Source organism: Mizuhopecten yessoensis, unplaced genomic scaffold (assembly GCF_002113885.1).
Source record: "Mizuhopecten yessoensis strain PY_sf001 unplaced genomic scaffold, ASM211388v2 scaffold8841, whole genome shotgun sequence".
NCBI classification, from domain to species: Eukaryota; Metazoa; Mollusca; class Bivalvia; order Pectinida; family Pectinidae; genus Mizuhopecten; species Mizuhopecten yessoensis.
Window position 1 is genome coordinate 817,079 of NW_018407749.1, and position 20,960 is coordinate 838,038.

General features: G+C 35.2%; 1 protein-coding gene across 3 annotated transcripts in view; it reads left to right on the forward strand.

Moving 5' to 3' along the window:
• The window catches only part of LOC110456768 (BAI1-associated protein 3-like), a 184,232-nt gene that overhangs the window by 63,325 nt on the left and 99,947 nt on the right, over positions 1–20,960 (forward strand). For all 3 annotated transcript variants that reach the window (XM_021507719.1, XM_021507720.1, XM_021507721.1), the window contains one exon: positions 15,023–15,110. In XM_021507719.1, the coding sequence (XP_021363394.1) occupies positions 15,023–15,110 (88 nt within the window). The remainder of the gene's footprint in view (positions 1–15,022; positions 15,111–20,960) is intronic.

Consider the following 20,960-nt stretch of genomic DNA (forward strand, 5'->3'; position numbering starts at 1 on the left):
CAAAACGGGACTAAGTATATAATGGTAGAGTTAAGTGACTTAATAAGTGGTTATTATAGTACTTCACCCAAGTAAAACGTTTTTCTATGTTCGTTTAAAGCAGTCATGTTATGGGTTGTAAAGCATTAGGGAATATCTGTACACTTTTTGTATAGTAAGGGATTCATATAGTGGTTTAGTCGTGGTCTTGAACGTATTTGTTTAAAGCCTGGAGAGCTTAACAAGTTAAGTTAAAACATAAGCTAGAATATTTACAAATATATCAAGATTTTGTAGCGGAACTAGTCTTGGTCGATCGCTGATTGAGCAATGCTACAACTCTCCTAGACAAATAAAGATTATCATTCAAGTATAACAGTTTATTACATTTTCACCAGTGAGAAATGTACAGGTTATCATTTGATTTCCATATCCAACCTCGTTTCAAACTGAGACCTCCCTATCACCCCGAGGGTTCGGAGCCCCGAGGGCTGATATGGGTCGAGGGTTGATATTGGGAATGATAAAGTAATGGTCATATCATAACATTTTAAATTATATACTACACATTGTAATTACTTACATACAACAACAAAATTAACAATGACATAAATCGATTGTAATGTTAAGGCATGATTTTTTATGAATGATGTGATATGGTGCGTGTTGGGCATATATAGCGCATGCTGGTCAAACATGGGACGGTCTGGGATATGATCATGACCTATGGGCAGTTAGCAGCATCACACATGTACAATAACACATATCACGAGAAATATATGATAATTAGAGTCAAGTATATTACCATGTCCATATGCTACCCCGTATCAGCTTAAGGTCTCCATGTTGACCTGTTTCCTTTTCAAAAGATTTATGTTGAGCATATATGAATAATTATTTGAATTTGACAAATTAATGGATGATGTGTTAGTTATGTATACAACAAGACACGCAGCTGGCTGCTTTAAATAATCAATTATTAGATGCCACACATTTCCCCCACATCCTTACTGATTGGATCAATGAGGATTGATTTTAGAGTATTTTTAGAAACAGCTGGTCAATATTCATTTCATAACGTCATTTCAATTGCAACGTCACGACAGTTTTTGCCAAATTCAGTATTGTCCACCGTTCAATTTTCATACGTTCCATCTTGTTGATTATTAAAACAGTATCTAGAATCTAATATAGCAAGTAGGTACTTTATTGCAGTAAATGACATGTATGGTTATATGAACCCGAAAAAGTGATATTGACCTCGGATTCGTCTCGTTTAATACCGCTTTCTCAGGTCGAAATAACCACACATTCACCTTAACAAAAGACCATTATTGATAAATGTAATGGCCATCAAATATTGTGAAACTCTAACACGAATATTTTGGAAACATAAGTTACATGTATCCTAAAATGCATGTGTGAAGCTATTTGGATACCCAAGGTTATTGTTTTTTTTTGTTATATAGTCTGTTTTAATATTCTTTTCTGGTACATTAAACGTATTCCGTTTATTGACCTGTGGAGTTATTGAGGTGGCAGAAGTAACATTTTCTCTTCCACCACAGATATAAATATTGAACAATGAAACGTGTGGAGTTGCTTGAAGAACAATATATAATAATAAATTCATAAAGTGCGCTTGAGCACGAAACAACTGGGACACCTATATAATAACACAAGTACTCCACGTTTATGATGGAGATACTGAGGTTTATTACTCCGCAGCGACAATATTTACCGAATAGTAAACCATCAAATATACATAGGTGTGCCGTAATACGATAGAGCGAACGAGACATAACATATAAAATATCCAATAATGTCACAGCAGGGGATATACATTACCACCGCCATCACTAACGTTATCATAGGAATTGTAGACTATTTGGTGCTCTATCAGTATCATACCATATTATACATGTATATATTTTTTTTTGTGTATTTTCAGCTTTAATTTACGTTGTTGTGATGAAACCTTTATAGTTAAATCGACATATCAAAGTTTTCAATGTAATACACAGGAAATTAATTTCGAGTTTGCGAAAGTTAATAGCGGTATTCATTTATTATTTACACAATATTTGTGATTAAACTTAAACATCGTAATATCAAAAGTAATTACCAATGCACCGTGAAAACAAAAACAAACAACGAAAAAGCCTACATCTTATATACAGTGTACAAGTATTTCTAGCCGTTTGTTTTAAAATGACTTTCCCCTAAATTCTCTACCAATAACCATGAGCAAGAAACTGTGACACACTGTTCATTGCAAATGTTTACTTTAAAACAAGAAAATACTGATATAGGTATTCCCAAATTTTTAGTAAACGGAACATCGATCAACACATAAACACATTCCCAATAAATGGTTCACAAAAGCATCATTTTCTGTCATCCGTACAGTAGCATTAAATAGTGTAATGGAACAATTTGACGAGCTTTACTTGCCATTCAAACGAAACGATTCCACATCAGCCTGTTTGGGTTTCACAAAAGCAAATTAGAAATCCAATTACCCTACCAAACTACAGGCAGGGTGTCATGACTCACGCCTCTTGGGTATAAGATGAAGACGTTTGGAGATTTTATTTTTTATTCGACTTCTTTATACTTGAATGTGGGTCAAGGTCATCTACGGTAACAATCCTTGTCATAGCAAGCTATAGAATTTAGGCCTGATGGATCTTAAGAAGAACTAATTTCAAGATTTTAACATAATTTATCTCCGTGACATTGAATGTGAGTAAAATAACTATGCTATTGAATGATGTTTAGTTCAAACAACTAGCTGCATGACAAATACATGTATCATGTTACAATGTCAAATGAAGCTCGAGAAGATAGAAAAAGATTTGGTTTATTGTTGATGAAACATGTGTTCTCAGAGCAGATGAAAATATCTTTGTCTGTGTTCTTGATATTTATGACATAGAATCTTAAAACAAACTCTAAACTAGCAGATGATCTTCAATAATATGGATAAACTATTTTTAAATTCATATCTTTTGAACTTAACGAGAACTTCAGGTGAGGATCTAGACTTAACTTTCGAAATGCATTGTTACATATTTTACCTATTCCCTTCTATAAGATATCCAACTATGGGTTATCTACAGAAATCCGCTGTTGGGCGAAAAGTAAATCAAACCTAACCAATCAGTGATCATGACCGCCTTTTTGAATGTTTTAACGACCTAATTAAACGCTGTTTAAACTTCTACATTCTGTACCATAGTTCTTTTTGCAAGATGCTACCATTCAATTAAAGTGTGAAAACATTTAAGTATGCCAGATGACTATAAATGTATGTGACCGGCAGAGTTGCTATGTAGACACCCCCTGACTAGCTAGCGTCAGAACCAAACTGACTTGCAGGTATGTTGAGCTTCTCGGTAGAAGAATGTCAACATATCCTTGGAAATACTACTGCGATTTATAATTTGTCGATACATTTCCTTATCAATAGAAAAACCTGTTTTGTAATGATCATAATCCCCGTTGAGATTTCACCTCGTTAGTTGACGGCGGAACATATATTTCTAACTGATAATAATCTATCCATGTGTCAATTCGAAGGAGAGGTTAATCGCATTAGAAACCCAGATCTACTTAATACGATGTTATCATCGATTTGTCGTGTGAAGTCAGGACTGTTATCCGTACACGGAAATCGAAATAACCCCGGATACAGGCTTATCAATTAATGCTATCCAATAAATTACATATTTCACACACAATTCTTGACTAAACAGTCGATATCTTAAACAATAATCAATTGCTATTCTCATTTTTTTGGCATATTCATATTCTCATATTTCAGCATTATATACTCTTATGATACAATTTTATAATCTTATTTACATATAGTTTAAAGATATATGTATCTCCCACGTAGACCCACGAGGAATATCATCACCTATGGACACACCCACACTTTGTATGCCTAGCAATTGTATACATGGATATAAGTTAGATACGTTAGATAAGTGGATCCCAACTATTTCAAAGTCATGGCCAAGAAATTAAGTCCCTATGACTAGGGAAGGAATATCCTTATAGACGAATATACCAAACCAGACATGTTCTCACACGAGATTATGAATACATCAACGTCATCATCCATATTTCCACGATAACCACATTCACAGCAACAACACTTTATGATATTGTATTTAGTTTCCTATGAATCCGTGTTTGGTTCATTTGTTAGTGTGTTGGTTTGACGAGATACAGTACTTGATTTAACCTATATAACATAGTGCTTGAATTGACTTCATATTGCGTTTGGTTTAATTTGTTATAGTCCATGGTTAATTTGTTATAGTCCATGGTTAATTTGTTATAGTCCATGGTAGTCCATGGTTAATTTGTAATAGTCCATGGTTAATTGGTTATAGTCCATGGTTAATTTGTTATAGTCCATGGTTAATTTGTTATAGTCCATGGTTAATTTCTTTAAGTCCATGGTTAATTTGTTATAGTCAATGGTTAATTTGTTAAAGTCCATGGTTAATTTGTTATAGTCGATGGTTAATTTGTTAAAGTCCATGGTTAATTTGTAATAGTCCATGGTTACTTCGTTATAGTCCATGGTTAATTTGTTATAGTCCATGGTAGTCTATGGTTAATTTGTTATAGTCCATGGTTAATTTGTTAAAGTCCATGGTTAATTTGTTATAGTCAATGGTTAATTTGTTAAAGTCCATGGTTAATTTGTAATAGTCCATGGTTACTTTGTTATAGTCCATGGTTAATTTGTTATAGTCCATTGTTAATTTGTTATAGTCCATGGTTAATTTGTTATAGTCCATGGTTATTTTGTTATAGTCCATGGTTAATTGGTTATAGTCCATGGTTTATTTGTTATAGTCCATGGTTAATTTGTTATAGTCCATGGTTAATTTGTTATAGTCCATGGTCAATTTGATATCGTGCTTGGTTTACTTTGTTATAGTCCATGGTTAATTTGTTATAGTCCATGGTTAATTTGTTATAGTCCATGGTTAATATGTTATAGTCAATGGTTAATTGGTTATAGTCCATGGTTAATTTGTTATAGTCCATGGTTACTTTGTTATAGTCCATGGTTACTTTGTTGTTATAGTCCATGGTTTATTTTTTTATAGTCCATGGTTAATTTGTTATAGTCCATGGTTAATTTGTTATAGTCCATGGTTAATTGGTTATAGTTCATGGTTAATTTGATATCGTGCTTGGTTTGGTTGAGATCTATTTCTTGAAGAGTAAGATTGTTGAATGGACATTCTCAGGTTTGAACATTTTTACGATTCGTTTATTTTTTATCCTTAAAGTAAGGAAAAGTTCTGTTCATCATTTGCTTATGTTTATAGATCATGTTACTGATTTTGTTTCCTTTAGTATATTACCAATTAAAAATATGATGTTATATAAATGACACACTGGCGACCATAAGTCTTTTTTCAAATCAAAAAACAAATACATGTTTATTATTCAGAACAATTAACTCATAAATTGCCCTAAAGCAGGACAAATATATTGCTAGTAATATTTGCAAACTTTTTATACAAAAAGTGTTGACATCAGTCTGATTGTTATCAATCTGATTTATTCTAAATGTATATTTCTTTCAGTTTGAAACAGTAAATAGTTTAAGAATAAATGATTAATCGATATTAACTTTTGACCTTAGTTCAATGACATTTATTACACCGTGTCCTCACATATCTACTAAAGGGAGTTTAACTGGTCTGTAATCGAATCTGTTTATAATGCGATATATAATGCCATATCAATTTGATATCAAACTGTAAATTAAAAAAACCCCATAAATATCCTGCTTTTGTGGCTGGATTGACTAATATTTATTTGTTATACGATCATGACAAAGTAAAAAAGTTTGATTATTAACTCGTTGTAACATGTTGTTCATAGAAAAGTTAATGTATGCGCTTTTATTGAACAAAATTGCCAAAAAGGTTTCCTATTACATCATTGAGGGAATATAATAGCGCTGTATATTTGTAGTAGCGTGCTGTGGTATCGTTGTGCTTGTGATGCGATCATGCTTCAAACGACATATTTTTCCATAGTGATACCTAACTTTAGATTTACATCACAAACGCTGTAGTACCCATCCCAGACCTTTTATCTTCTCTTGAGAACAGGTATTGATTGTTACGTCATTGGTTTGTGTGAGAAAATTACGTCCTTTTCTCAAAAATTGATGACGTTACTCTCACAAACAAAAGACGTAACAATCAATACCTGTTCTCAAGAGAAGATAACTCTGCAATACGCAAAGACGGAATATGCTCTATCTCGGCTAATGAAGATATAAATGCAGGAGAAACATACTTTCCCTGAAAATTCCATGCTGCAAACAACTTCGGAGGTTGGGCCCAAGCTATCTGCGTGGAAGGACGGAGTGTCAACCACACGACCAAATCTGCCCATATCAGGGTCGATAACCTGTTATATACTAAAACTTTACGAGTAACAATAAACGGAAAGACACAGTGACAGTGAACTTTACCAACGAAGGATAGATGTCTCCAGTGTCTGTATTAATTTACTATAAAATGATTTAAGTATACAAAATATACAACAAAAATGCCAGGTTGATAAAGGAAAATCGTTATAGTTTAATGGCAGCTAAGTATTTGTCATAAAAATGGTTTGATCCCAGGGGGAAATCCATAACAAATCATATTAAGTCACTTATTTAGCTCTTTTGGGAACAGAAAGGTCAGTGTATCCGAATACAAGCTAATTTATTTTACTTTGGACAATATAGAATATTGAACCCTGGCTTCAGTTGAGGATGCAGCTTCTATCAAAATACAGCGCCAAAAAGATTATGAATATTGTTGACACATGCAAGTCTTCGAAAAATTACTTAGTTTATTTTTATTGATAGTACAAAGAAAACAAATCAAAGCATCAAACGCTTACATATTTGTTTAAGTAGAAAACGACATATTCATTTATATATAGAAACTAACGTCAGACATTTAGCATCGCACATATAGTTATTAAACGTCAATGTGTACGATGTGTCTGCATCAAACAGTTTTCAATAAAGAAAAGATATGGTTACTGTTGTTCAAAAAGAAGGTATGAAATATATAAGTGCATAGATATTTATCAATACCCCCACCCACTCACCCATCAACACCAGCACACACTAACCTAAACAAAACCCTCAAAATCCCCCAAAACAAAATCAAACTATAGCAGCTATCGGCAAACCGATCAAATAGAGAAATAAAAGAGAAAAAACCCATTCTATTCTAGAATGGAAATCAAATTATTGTAGTATAGAATCTACCAATTATTAAAAATCGAAATCCTGATTAGCATCGAGACAAAATTAGAGTTGGCATCTAGAGCTGATATTAGGAAATGGTCTAGAGCGACAATAGCTGCCGGTTACAGCCGACCTGGACTTGTGGTCTGTTTCAGCTCTTTACATAAGTACACAGTTTGTAGCTCTATCTTTGAATGCATACCATTTGTATTTTTATTATTGAATTACACCGAGGAACCTGTATCAGATGAGGTTGTGGATCAGGAAAAGTATGAGGGGACGTCTAGATCTGTTGTCATTGACGTATTGGGGCGAGGGCGTAGTGGTAGGAGAAAATAGACAGGGGGGACCCAGGAATTCATTTTGGGTGTTGTCCAAAATTTTAAACTCAGAAAAAAGACTCAAAAAAACTAAATAATTATAATTGTCATGTCGGTTGTACATGTTTACTACTTTCTGGCACCAAACAATATATAGAACTTCATTATTTCTGAGATTGTGAGAATTATAATTTCCCTGCAGAGCAGAGCGAGTCGATTTTTTTTCTGAAGATGTAATACTAAATTTATTCAAGCACTGCCAAGCGTAGAAATCTAGAGTATATCGGTCATTATTTCCATTGTCAAACAGATCGAATAAGGCATAGAATGGTTTTCTGAGTTTACGGTATTATTCAAGGTTATATTATATAACATATGATGGCCGAGCGGAGCGAGTGTTAACAAATTCTCTAAAACAATGGTAAAAATGTAGGTTTTTGGTTAAATGTTGATGTTTGTGTCATGCCTTTCATGTGCATGTAGTTTAGGCGAGTATTTTGGCAATAAAATATTAATCTATTTTGTCATAAATATGAATTATAATTTGGCTGTCTGTCTTTTATTGTGAATTTGTATACATGCATATGTACAAGGGCAACACCTGTTAAAAAGGATATATATATACATGCCAGGCTTTTATGCTAACATTGGTTATTATTCACTTGATAACGTGATGCTAAGGTGGATGCTTTGTTGTCTTTGAATTTTTCAAAATTTACATCTGTTTAACAGGTATAATAAATCACTCCTGGTGATCATGTGAACATGAAACCGCAGGTGAAAATACATGTTTATTAATCATGAAATGGACTCTACCTTTGAAATAACAATTAACATATATACCTAATTCCAACAGATGGTTTTCCTTGAGCCTTCACCACTGACCTGACTGGAGACCCTATTGTTTAGAGTATAAGTAGTGGACTCCTTGTTTGGGCAACCGCACCCTTAGGCATATATAGATATTCAAACTGCTGCTTGCCATAGAAAATCATAGTTCATAGGATGGTTGATATATGAAGAAAGTCCCATATGAAAAAGAGGAAAATCTTCATAAACCTAAGTCCAGATTTCCTTTGGACACAGAAAAATGGCGTTGCCCGGGCAACTAGGGCAACACCTCTGGGTCCGCCACTGATAGACCTCCATTAGGAACCGAAAGATGTAAATATTAACACATCGTTAAATGAGTTTCACTCAACAAAATGATTGAGGTGATAATGCTATTCACAGTTGTCAAATGAATTATCACCTCATAATCATCATGATTAAATAAACAAATAAACAAACCAATACAAAACACTGTAAGATGGGCCAATACGTTGTACGATAAATGGACTGATGAGGTGGGATACAGGAAGGTGGTGTTTACAAGTAGGTTCTTGACTCGTAAGATTAAGAAAACCAATAAAGCAATTAGTTGTACAAGGTAGTTGTGACTATTGATTTATTGTAAATGCATTCATTTAGTGTGTTATTTTACAATTCAATACTGTTACTCGACGGTTTTATTAAGAAGACAGGGAGTTAGAAACATGTAAAATTTCTAAGGTCAATACATCGTAGATGTGACTACAGTTAAGAAGGCGTCGGTATGTATTCAAACATCTGTTATAATTTCGTTATAGATTGAAATACGTGTTATTTAAAATCAATAGCTATGGATGTATACATTTAACTTGTAATTGTTTTACTGTTGCAATTCAAGTTTCATTTAACTTGTTAAACAAAGCTATGAAAGTAAACAATGACATCAAATAAAAGAAATAAAATGAGAAATACCTAAATGGACAATAAAGCAGATGAATAAATAATATAAATAATTCCACAAATGTAATGGAAGTGTCAATGACTCGGAAATTATATCAAATTGTAGCAACCACTGAATCTTCTCGTGTTTATGTCCGAAATCACGTGACAAGGATCAACTCACATAGGGCAAGAGGAATGAAATATTGATGAGCATCGTACATTTCGACACTAGTCGATAATAACGCAGAATTACAGGACATCGTGACCTACATCTGAATTAATGGGATAACGGCCATATGTTTCCTGACTGAATGACTTTTGAGGCTTCAGCTTCATTTAACCTTTGTATATATATATATATTAAATACCCTTTCACTTGGTAAAAGGTAAATATTCATCTCGTTGTTAATGCCTTCAGTTACTATTTTAAGGGTTGTCATCAACGTTACGGCCCAATCGCTTCTATGAAACATTCTACTTATAAATGAACGAACCCGGTTATTTTTTATTTTTTTTTATAGTGATACATTGTGATACTAAGTTTTGAAATATCACATTTTGCACCAGTATTTATACTTTTGACGGATACCATTTTGGAATTGCTAAAATATGTCTTCTACCATAGTTAACATTTTCATTTGGTTTTCTTTTCGATGTGTGTAGTGGCCGCAGTGGCCAAGTGGTTAAGGCGTCTGGCATTCTGTTACCACTAGCCCTCCACTACTTTGTCGGGGGTTCGAGATCTACATGGGGCAGTCGCCATGTACTGGCCGTAGGTCGGTGGTTTTTCTCCGAGAAGTCTGGCTTTCCTCCACCACCGAAACCTGGCACGTCCTTGAATGACCATAGCTGTTCATAGAACGTAAAACACAAACCAACCAAACTAAAACCAAACCAAACACTTTTCGTTGTATTCTGCATATGCTTGGGGTCACTTTAGACATGGAGTTTTCATTCTATTAACCTTCCACTGATGAGTCCGAAAATGGTACTTTAAAATGCTTCCTTTGTTTGGATTCTTGCATCTACACACAAAAAGTTTGACATAAGTGCTTCATTTCTTAGTATTTTTTTCCTGTACGAATTTTAAAACGAACACAAGAAATTAAAACAGTGATTTGACATGCAAACAAATCTTTCGATCAGCCCAGGTGAAGGCATTGCTTTCCAAACTCTGCGTTTTAATCTACCAATAAATATCACTCAACCAACATTTGCGCCTCAACACTTTTTTATCTTATGATATAGCGTGGAAGTTTATAGATAGTTTCACTAAGAATATAAACTTATCACTATATCAGAAGAATTATAACAGAACGTTTTGTAGAACGGTAGTTAATGACACGAAATAAATATAAATATTGATGTTTATGTTCATGAGGTATGGTCAGATGAAGCATTATAACACTCATTTCGCAACATCAAAAGGACTACAATAGTCGGGACGCATTCATCAGAAAGCTGTAACCATCGTTGTTTATTCGCGTGGTTTAAGTATACAATGTTAACATTTCTATTTGCTTGCTGCAATGAAACACAACACAATCGCCATGTAATAGACATCGCTTTGCTTTGTGAAAATACATTAGCTAGGGCCTATATTTTATAATTTCTCCTCCTGATGTAAAATATTGATAAAGATGAAGAGAGACCGGACACAGCTACGACATTGCTCTTACTGATGTCCATGATATCATAGCAATCACCCCCACAATATTGGCATTATTTTGTCTTGTTGTGAATTGCATTTGCTATGTTTTATGTATTTCGCCCACTACTGGGGAGTGTTGATAAAGATGAGGAAACACCGGACACTGCTATGCCAGGTCTCTAACTAATGCCTTTGGTAATACGATAGTCTTTTTATCCGAACTCGATATTCGGAAAGTAAGACATATCTCCTGGATAGGCCATCTTGAATATTACGAATGTTATCGTTAAGGCAGTTACTATAAAAGCATATAATTTCGTTGGGGTTAAATTTCGTTGTTTTTGCAAGGGGACCAATTCGTTGGGATTATATTTCGTGGAATTAATATTTTAAAACCTTGTATTTTCTTCTGGTAGTTGAAGCTGTTTGAATATTTCTAAAGCAACTTACAGATGTTAAATCCTTGCCAAACCAAACAAACAAACGCTGTGTCAGAGAATGAGAAATGAATTTCATCACCGAGGGGACTAGGCTAATTTTTTGTAACTACTTCAGTTGGTAGTAATTGTCTGAAGGTGTAATACAAAACAATGTCAAGCTCTGCCCAGTGACGACAATCAAGAGTTTTCTCTAAGGTTGGGATACTTTAATACCTGTACAACAGAATAAGGGATCTTGTATTTTCCGAGATAAGAGCGAGTTAAAAGGTTTTTTTTTCTGATGTTAGGTTACATTATACCTACAATGTAACCATTAATGCTAGGCGAGGCGATGCTCATCTTGTTTTTCATATTGCTGTACTTTTTCTGGTGTCGCTGCCGAGCGGAGCAAGTATTAGATTTCTCAGAGGTTTGAAAAAACCAAGTTCGAGATTTTTAACAAACATTTCGTTTGATGTTGTTATGTGGTTGTCAGGCTCTTCTTGTCTTGTTTTATTTTCGATTCCTTTGTTTATTTTCAAGTCGATACAATTTTGTTCTTGTGTATTGAAGCTGTAGGTCGCGGGTTTTTCTTCGGGAACTCCGGCTTTCCTCCACCACCAAAACCTGGCACGTCCTGAAATGACCATATATTTGAAAAGGATGTAAAACATAAACAAACCAAAAAGTGTACTGAAGCTGTGTTTTACCAATATTTAACATAACAATACTGTAAGGAGATGTGGAATTAATGTCAGACTTTACATCCAAAGAAAAATCAAAAACAAAGTATCAGCAGTACATATTCTAATGTTGATTTTGTTTAATGCTTATTTGTCAGTATCCATGTTATAGACTTGGTGACTACCTAGTCTATCTAGCTGTATTAGACTAATCACCACCTATAATGCCGGGCTATCTATCATCAGACATGGTAACTGTGTTATTATGTATAAAGCGCCACCTATATCACCTGTCTGTGTGTTGTATTCAAGCTCTGTTTAGGCGATGCACTTTTAAAAACAAACATTGCATTAATGCACCACTTCGTAGACACCCATGGGCAATGTTAAATGTCTTTTCCTACTGAAACCGTACAAAATCAAAGGGCTATTGACACTGAGAAAGTGTACGAGAGAGTAGTTTAAACGGCGTTGAAGAAACCTCAGAGCTATATTTAGTTTTCGACCTTACCACACCGCTACTTTTAATACGGTTTATGATAAAGTTTGTTTATCCTATGACTGTTTAATGTATTTTAACGACGTTTTGTTTTGGTGAATGACAGCCTCTTGTGACAATGAACGTAGGAAGACGCTAAAGTGCAAATTTTCTAAATGTCAGTCCATAAGCAAATAGTATTGCGTCAGCATTCAATGTTGCTAGGTATGCCTTTTAGTAAGATATACTTATTTCTGTAAGACTGCACAGTAACAATACATGGGATCATCATGTGTCATTTCTTCGAAGTTGTGGGACACTGGAAAAATGGCCTGATGTATTACAATAAAATATCTGGGCCTTAAATGCCGACCGGCATGAAGCGGATAGGTAGGTAGGTAGATTACAATGAATGATCCAAAGCAGTAATTAATGTGGAGCTTTGACTTTTCTTCTATGTTCAGCTTTCTGCAATATTGAAAGACCAAACTTGGTCTGCTTCTCCCATTGCATTCTCTGCCTGCCCTCTGCATGCCCTCTGCTTGTCCTGATTGACCCCAATGTATTTATGAACTGTATAGTATGGAATGTTCGTTGTTTATAAAAAATCATTTTTTTTGTGGTTGCCATTAGACCATGAAAATAAATACAACGAATATTTCCACGCATCAAAAGAATATGGCTATCAATAATTTCACAGATGAATTCATAACATCCCCGGCATCTATATGAGTTACTTTTAGTGCACCCGTTACACCGATCAAATGCTTCGTATGGTTTACCACTAACTATTTTCTCTAAACAAAAAATGAATTATTCCTTTAGTTTTTTTGACAACTTTCATCATGAAATAGCAACTGTATAACTGACAGGAGTAAGTCCCATTCGAAAACATTATCCGCGAAAATTGATACCCACCGACACGATCTAATGGCTTCAAACCACGAACGAAAGTACCCACGAACATTTCTGTCGATATAGTACCGACGTCATGTAATGTAAGCTTGTGTACAGTATTCTTATCGTGATCAGTTAATGCGTATCGATTAACGTTGTAATAAATAGAGAATATATTTAATGGTTTCCTATATATTTTCACGAACATGGCAAAATATTGTCCGAAGCCCATGTGACAATAAAGGTATATTCTCCCAAACAATGCTGCGTGTCAGTTTTGAGTAGACTACTCGACGTAGATTTATTGTTTTGTGTATTAATCTGGCCAGATTGTGTAGTTACGTAATATCATCGCATATGAAGTAATTGTATACCAAAACAACACATTTTCTACCGTTGCTTCATCTGCATCTGATGCTGAAAATATTTGGCTTTCAACACAGTAAATACGAAAGTTGAAAAAAAAAGATATCAACTTTGTCCAAATGTTCAGTGCAGTTATGGTTATGAGAGAATAACAAGGAGTATGTCTCTAAATATTTTCATTTATTTAAATCACGCAGTTTTGCTTAGTGACCATGTCAGTAATAGTGTATGAAACATGAAAAATACATTACATATCATCATGGAGTAACTAAAAGATGAAAAACTCCTCCAAGCCTGAATAGTATTTACAATCAAAGAAGTAAGTTTTAACAAAAATATCGAGATTTACAGCTTTATTTTAATATCTGCTCAGTTTAGTTCTAGGAGACATAACAGGTATTTCCAGTCCTGGATTTTCGTAAGCATTTGACATTCTTAAGAAGTTTACGTGGTGATTTATCTTTATCACTATCTTAAACACGGGAATACTCGCGCTAATAGTCACGTTAACACTGAACAAGCCTACGTCGTTTACACGTATTGTCCGTCAAGAAATTTGGAGGAGTTGTATACCTGCTGTAGATCTATACGCGAGCCAACATTTATCAATTGTTTATACACGAGCGTAGCTATGAAATTAGCTATTACGTTTCGATGAGCCCGCGTTGTTCACAGTTTACCCGTGATCTCTATCTACCACGTGTACGCGGACCTTGCTTCCTGCCATCCGCCGGCCCTATACCTGGCTGACGGTGTGGCGCAGCAGTATGTGACCAAGGGATGCTGAAGCTGTGTATCCATTCAGAGCCAGTACTGAGAGTGATACGTACATTATCCCCGTGACACGTGCCACATATACGCTCATTGATCAGTAGAAATAGTAGCCTACGCCACAGTCCACTATACAAGTCGTCGTGGCTAGCTCTCAAACAATAACAAAAACATTGCAGAGCGACACGCGTTCATTTACCGTAACGAAAAGTTAAATAATTGATTGATAGAGAATCGTCAAATTGTCATTTTGTGAAACGGTGGTGACACATGCTGTAGTGCGGATTACGGCGACTGTCCAAATGGGTATCTTCTACCTGCCGTGAGAGGCTGAGTGTTTTGTGTGATCCTTTGTGATTTTCTTACCTAGAATGTCCCGACTAAGGGGATCATCTCCTTTTACTCCTTACAGGGTACAGGAATCGGATGGGAATTTCTTTGAAAGTTTCACAGCGTTGTCATGGAGACAAGCCAACAAGAGACTACGTGCTACATCTGAGGTAAGTGCAAAATACTTTCTATCTAGAGCGTAGCGAAACGATGATTTGTAAACAAGCTATGGCAGCCTCGTTGTTGTATATACAGGAAACAACGATGAACAAGATGATACAATAGTAGTGTACCCAACGATAAAGCGATCGATCTCTCTCATCGACAAACACACTCTACAAGCTTAACGCAACGAAAGTGTGAATATTATATTAACGTTTGTATTATCAGCATTAAATTTCGGTTTCCATACAGAGAGATATACATTTAATATATCTGGCTGAATTGACATTTGACATAAATCAATAGGGATATACAATTTCAGAAAATAATTCATTTTGAATTTATTACCGATCAAGTTGACCAATCACAATCATAATGCTGATTTAGCCATAATCTTGATAATTTGATGATTTGTCAGTTAGACGAGTTGTACACTCTAATTTTCAAACCATATTTTTATCTTTAATAGCTTGTTATATTTTGCCCATTGTCTTCAGATATTCATTTGGAGTATATTGACATGTCAAATATGTCACAACATTAACAGAAATCCGTGCACACTGAATCGACACATTGCATGCGCATCTCACGAAGCTTACCATGCTTTAAACAAAGTTAGACGCCTATCTTAACTGTCATAAGCAATTGGTCATCGGCTATACAATATAGTATAGTTAGATGGACCGTGTCTTTGGCTTAAGCGACACGTCCTATATTACGATTTCAAGCACCGCATAGATCAATTCTTTACCTAGCTTGTCATATGCAATCGTTACGGAAACGTTCATTAACTCCATCGCCTCCGACATTGCAAATGGTAAAGAACTTATGCACTGAACCCGATCGCGTTTGATTTATTACCTTAAGGATATCGTTATTCCTATTTTCAAATTAAAATTGTATTTGATTGAATCTATTCTTGATGATTAGTTTTGAGTGTTATTTGTCTTATGGGGATTATTTTGGCTGCAAGAATGTTTATGTTACTTTCCCGTTTTTATACGGGACGCAATTAGTTAATTTTATTAAAGCGCATAACGGCACATAAAGAAAATCGTTGGATCTTCGATCGATATTTCGATAAATCAGCTCTATGAATTGTTTGTAGGGCAGAAACATTGTACAATTACCGAGATATTGCGCTACGTCGTAATTACTTTTTTTCATTATCTCAGTATATTAGTTATTTTCTTATTCTTGTCTTCAGGAATCCGCTTTAAAATCGCTTTTCCCGAGAATTAATTAGTCTGGGCTTGATACTTGCATGTCCTCTGGGAAAGAACCCTAAGCGAAGCGAATTTCCCTCACTAAATAACAAGAGATATCACTGTAAAATTCGCAATAATCCTCATCGTCTCTGAGGTAAAGGCCAACCCCTGGATGAAAGAAATATAACACTTTTACTTGAAAATGTCATCCACCGACGCATAATGTTTTTGCACCCTTGCTTCCAAAGGCCGTAAGGCCAAATTTGCCTTCGGACAAAGGGACGCTAGTAAAATCATTCATAAGAAATTATAAACAGGTTTTAGAGGCAAGTGTTTTTGTGAAAATATTGGACTAAGGATCCCCATTCCACTGCCAAAACTGTATTAAAAAGTTGCAAACTACAACTGTGATCAATCATTGCCTTAAAGAAACCAAACCATATCTTGCGGGACATTTATGAGAAAATAGTAAAGATGAAAAAACACAACAAAGTATAATCAACAACAGTGTTCTGAATAAAACAAAAAATACCCAGTGGGGCTAGACCGGGATTCGAACACTGGTCACTTCAGATTGTTATACTATCGTTCTAACCAACTGAGCTACCTGGTCAACAGAAGTGCCCTCGCTCAACTGTGCTGCAGCTATATCCAAGCGGAGGTTTAAAGAAGGTTACTGTATACACAAAAAACAACCAGCTAAGCAATTGACACGATTCGGTAGATGACCTCATTTAATTGGGAACAACGGGTCCATTATTTCTTCCGAAACCCCCACAGGAAAGCCTGCAGTGGTATAGGTGCTTAAGGTCTACTAAGCCATGCGTAGCAAGGTATTGGATTTAAAGATCCGATAGTCGTAGTGTTTGAGGCGCCTTCTGCCTACTGCAAGTGGAAAAGTTGCATATATTGGGGAAAAAAATAAATATATATATCATATTTCGAAAGTATCAGAGTTGTCTTGGTTACTTGTATCTGGTCGGTTGAAAGGCTATTACGTCACTAGACAGTACCATCTAACACGTGTAAAATGAGAAAATATATTGAAATGATACTAAAATGAGTTCTATGTTTTAGAGCAAATACGGCATAGTCGATTTTGAATTTGGTTTTTAATTTTTGTCTGAATGAGATATGCAACGATTTTATACGCAATTTTTCACCCTGTTTCATTTAGTTCACCAAGCAGTCATAAGAAAGCACCTTCAATTCAAATACAAATCGCATTTTAGAAACCCTCAACAAAATGATAGAGACTGCTGTAATAACGCACCAGATATATGCACGGACGTTAAGGTAAATGAATTTGATTCTGCAAATCAGGTAAAATTCATTAGATGATTTTGAAGATGAGGATGAGAGATGAAGATATTTCGTTTACACACTCAAAAACATGGGATTAAAATTAACTTGGCACATAATTGAAACATGCTAAATTATACTCATGTGTTATGTAAAATAGAAAATATACCTGGACGTCACGACGCCGATTGGAACCCATTTTAAAAGAAAAAGAAAAAATAACGACAAACAAGACAAACAAACAGTTATTTACTCAAAAATGTTAAGTTTAAGCATGTTTGCACCACGTTTGGCAGCCGTAATGATGTTTCCTGCAAATTAGGAAATAGTATTATTGATGTATTGATATACAACAAAGAAGTTATGGTTAGGTTATACAGATAACACTGAAATCTTTTACCCATGCACTCCATATTGTTTCTATGTCCACACGAAAAAGTTGATTAAGTAAGGCGATATAAGGTTCATTCAGCGAACACAATGGGCCTAGCCTGTCTTACAGGATCGAGGTTTGTTGTTGAAACTACTAATTAATGGTTGGTAACATGATACCAGATAACAGGTGTGGTTAGCACGACACAATTAAATATACCGAGGAAGAAACTCGGGACAATGAATGACTCTTGGTTGAAATATCTTTGTTGAGTTCACCGGAACAATTTCCCAGCATCCTTAAGCATCTGAAAAAAATCTGCACCCTCTTATGGTCGACTTGACTCTATTTTAAGCGAGGCCGAATTTATAGAAGAGATTATCAGACCTAAAAAGGAAACCTTTATTTTTTCTTTTAGATATATCGACGGTGTGGTATCTTTAAATAACAGGAAATCGTCAGTTGTATTTTTCCTCTTAAGCTTTAAATAGAGGACACTGCGTACATTTCTACATCAGCTGATTTCTTCGATCTCTTTTGCAACATAATTAAAAGTGACGGCTCACCACTAAGCTATGCGATAACCGTGACGATTTCGAATGACAGGTCGTGAACTTTTTTGTTGTTTTTGGTAATAACATCCCAGCTTCCCAAACCTATGATGTTGACATGGCTATTTTGTTATCACTACCCCTACTCTCGCTATGAGGACGTGACAATAGTTGAAGTTTACATAGATTCAAATTGCGAATGTCGTTGATGAAGCAATATAGCTTACCGTTCAAGAACTCCTGGCCCCGGGATCATAAGCTTTTTGCTCAGCCAATCAAGTATGACGTCACTTTTCATGACGTTATTTTTGATTGGCTAAGTCAAAAGATAGACAATTTTAGATTTAAATTCATTTTATGATCCCGGGGCCTGATCTAGTTTTCCTTTTTATCTCTACAAGGGTTACAATGTTTTGTTAAATAGATGGCTAATGAAATTCACGAATAATACAAGGCGTTAAAAGGTTTATTTCTGATTGGGCAACATAGAATTTATAGCTAAATCTACTTGCGTACGGATTCCACTGATAAAAAGAGAATACAGATTTTCATGGCAACGTGAAAACAACCTAGAACTACAAGGTAATGTGAAACCAACTAAATACGACAATCTAAGAACCCTAATTAAGGAATTCACTTGTGTCATAAATGTTTAAACATTTTTTTCATCAGTTAAGGCAATGGAAATGTAACTAACAACAAATTACGCTTCAACATTTTGTTATGGAAAGCGTAATGTTATCCTGAACTTATCCAAACAGTTCATCTGTTACCAAAGGAACTCACTTGTTCTTCAGGGTTAGGATTTTCAAACTGTTAAAAGCAATAATTCTATAAGCTGTGTCAAAATATATTTCTTTGTACAAACATGCTCTTCAGTTATTATCACGGTTTACGTATAAAACTTTAACACGCAAATATCGTCTTCAGGTATTATCACGGTTCAAGTATAAAACTTTTACACGCAAGTATCTTCCTCAGTTATTTTCACGATTTAAGTATAAAATTTTAACACGCAAATATCTTCTTCAGTTATTATCACGGTTTCAATATCAAACTTTAACACGCAAATATTCATGTTTTTTTTCTTTATCAGCATATGTCGGGGTATGCAATTTGTCGCAAACCACTGTTGTTGATCATTTTATGAGGCATTAACGTACGCATGCCTTGCTGTTAGGTCCCTGCAGGTAGCGCGTAAGAATTGTACCTGCTGTCCCCATTGCATGATCGTAAGACTAAATTTGGGATCTTATCTTTTCTCTTCTTTCTAGGCAATTTTCTTCTTTCTTATGTCTCCCTTGACAATGACTCACTTTTGGCCTTTAGTTGAGCGTTCGCCCCTGTGAGGAAGGCTTTGAGTCCTGTTCCCTGGCTAAGACTTACCAGAGTCTGTAAAAATGGTAGTTCTACACCTGCTTAACGCTCAGCAATTTAGGAGTGGGACGACTGGTTCGCCCGTTGTCAGTATAATGTGACCGGGTGGGGTGTCCTGCTGGGTGTCTTCGGCACTATGTTTCAGTGAGGTAGCACTATAAAGTCGGCATCAGTTCCGCGCTATTACAAGGAGACAACCATGAACATTTCTCAGCCTCCCAAAACGCACAAGCATACACTAAACGCATGCATCTTGTACACAGGGTAGGCCGTCCTTAAATGACGTTAGCTGTTGATAGAACGTTAAACTATACTAAACCTCTGGCAATTTTCCCCACTGAACCAATAGATATGTCTATTTACAGAACAATATATTAGTAACGCTATAGTGACAAGAGGTGATTCTGTGGTGAAAGTCGTAGTTGTTGCGTTTATCACGCGATGTTCAAATCATTCCCATATACAATACACTAGCACTGGCAACTGTCACATACGATTTCATCTTACATACACATCGGCTACATTCAATGGCCTATTTAAAATGTTCCCAAACAAATGAATAGCAAAATTGTTATGCATTCGTTTCTGGTTCCGGTCCTTTCCGTAAGTGTTTGCCAAGAGCACAAATACACGATAGAGGGCGATGTCATGAAGAACTGTCCATTAATGTAAATATCGATCATATCCGCATAAATCAGTAATAATCGGGAAACATCTGTTAATGTTCTGTTAACTTTACAGAATAGACTAGTCTTCCGATTCGGGTTATACAACATGAGGTCTTGAACAAAGGAAAAGAATCACATGCAAAAAATATAACAATACAAATTTCATTTAGAAAGAACTTATACAAGTCCAAGTAACGTTTTGTTAACAACGAACCCGAAAAATATGCATAGTCTTACATATATGCATGATTGCTTATTTCTTTGAAACTTTACAATAATGTTAAAATATGCAGGTTGTACTCCAATTAATAAATGAATCTTCGGAATAAATGGATACAACACTCTACGCATGCGTCTTTTACCCCAAAACACAATGTTG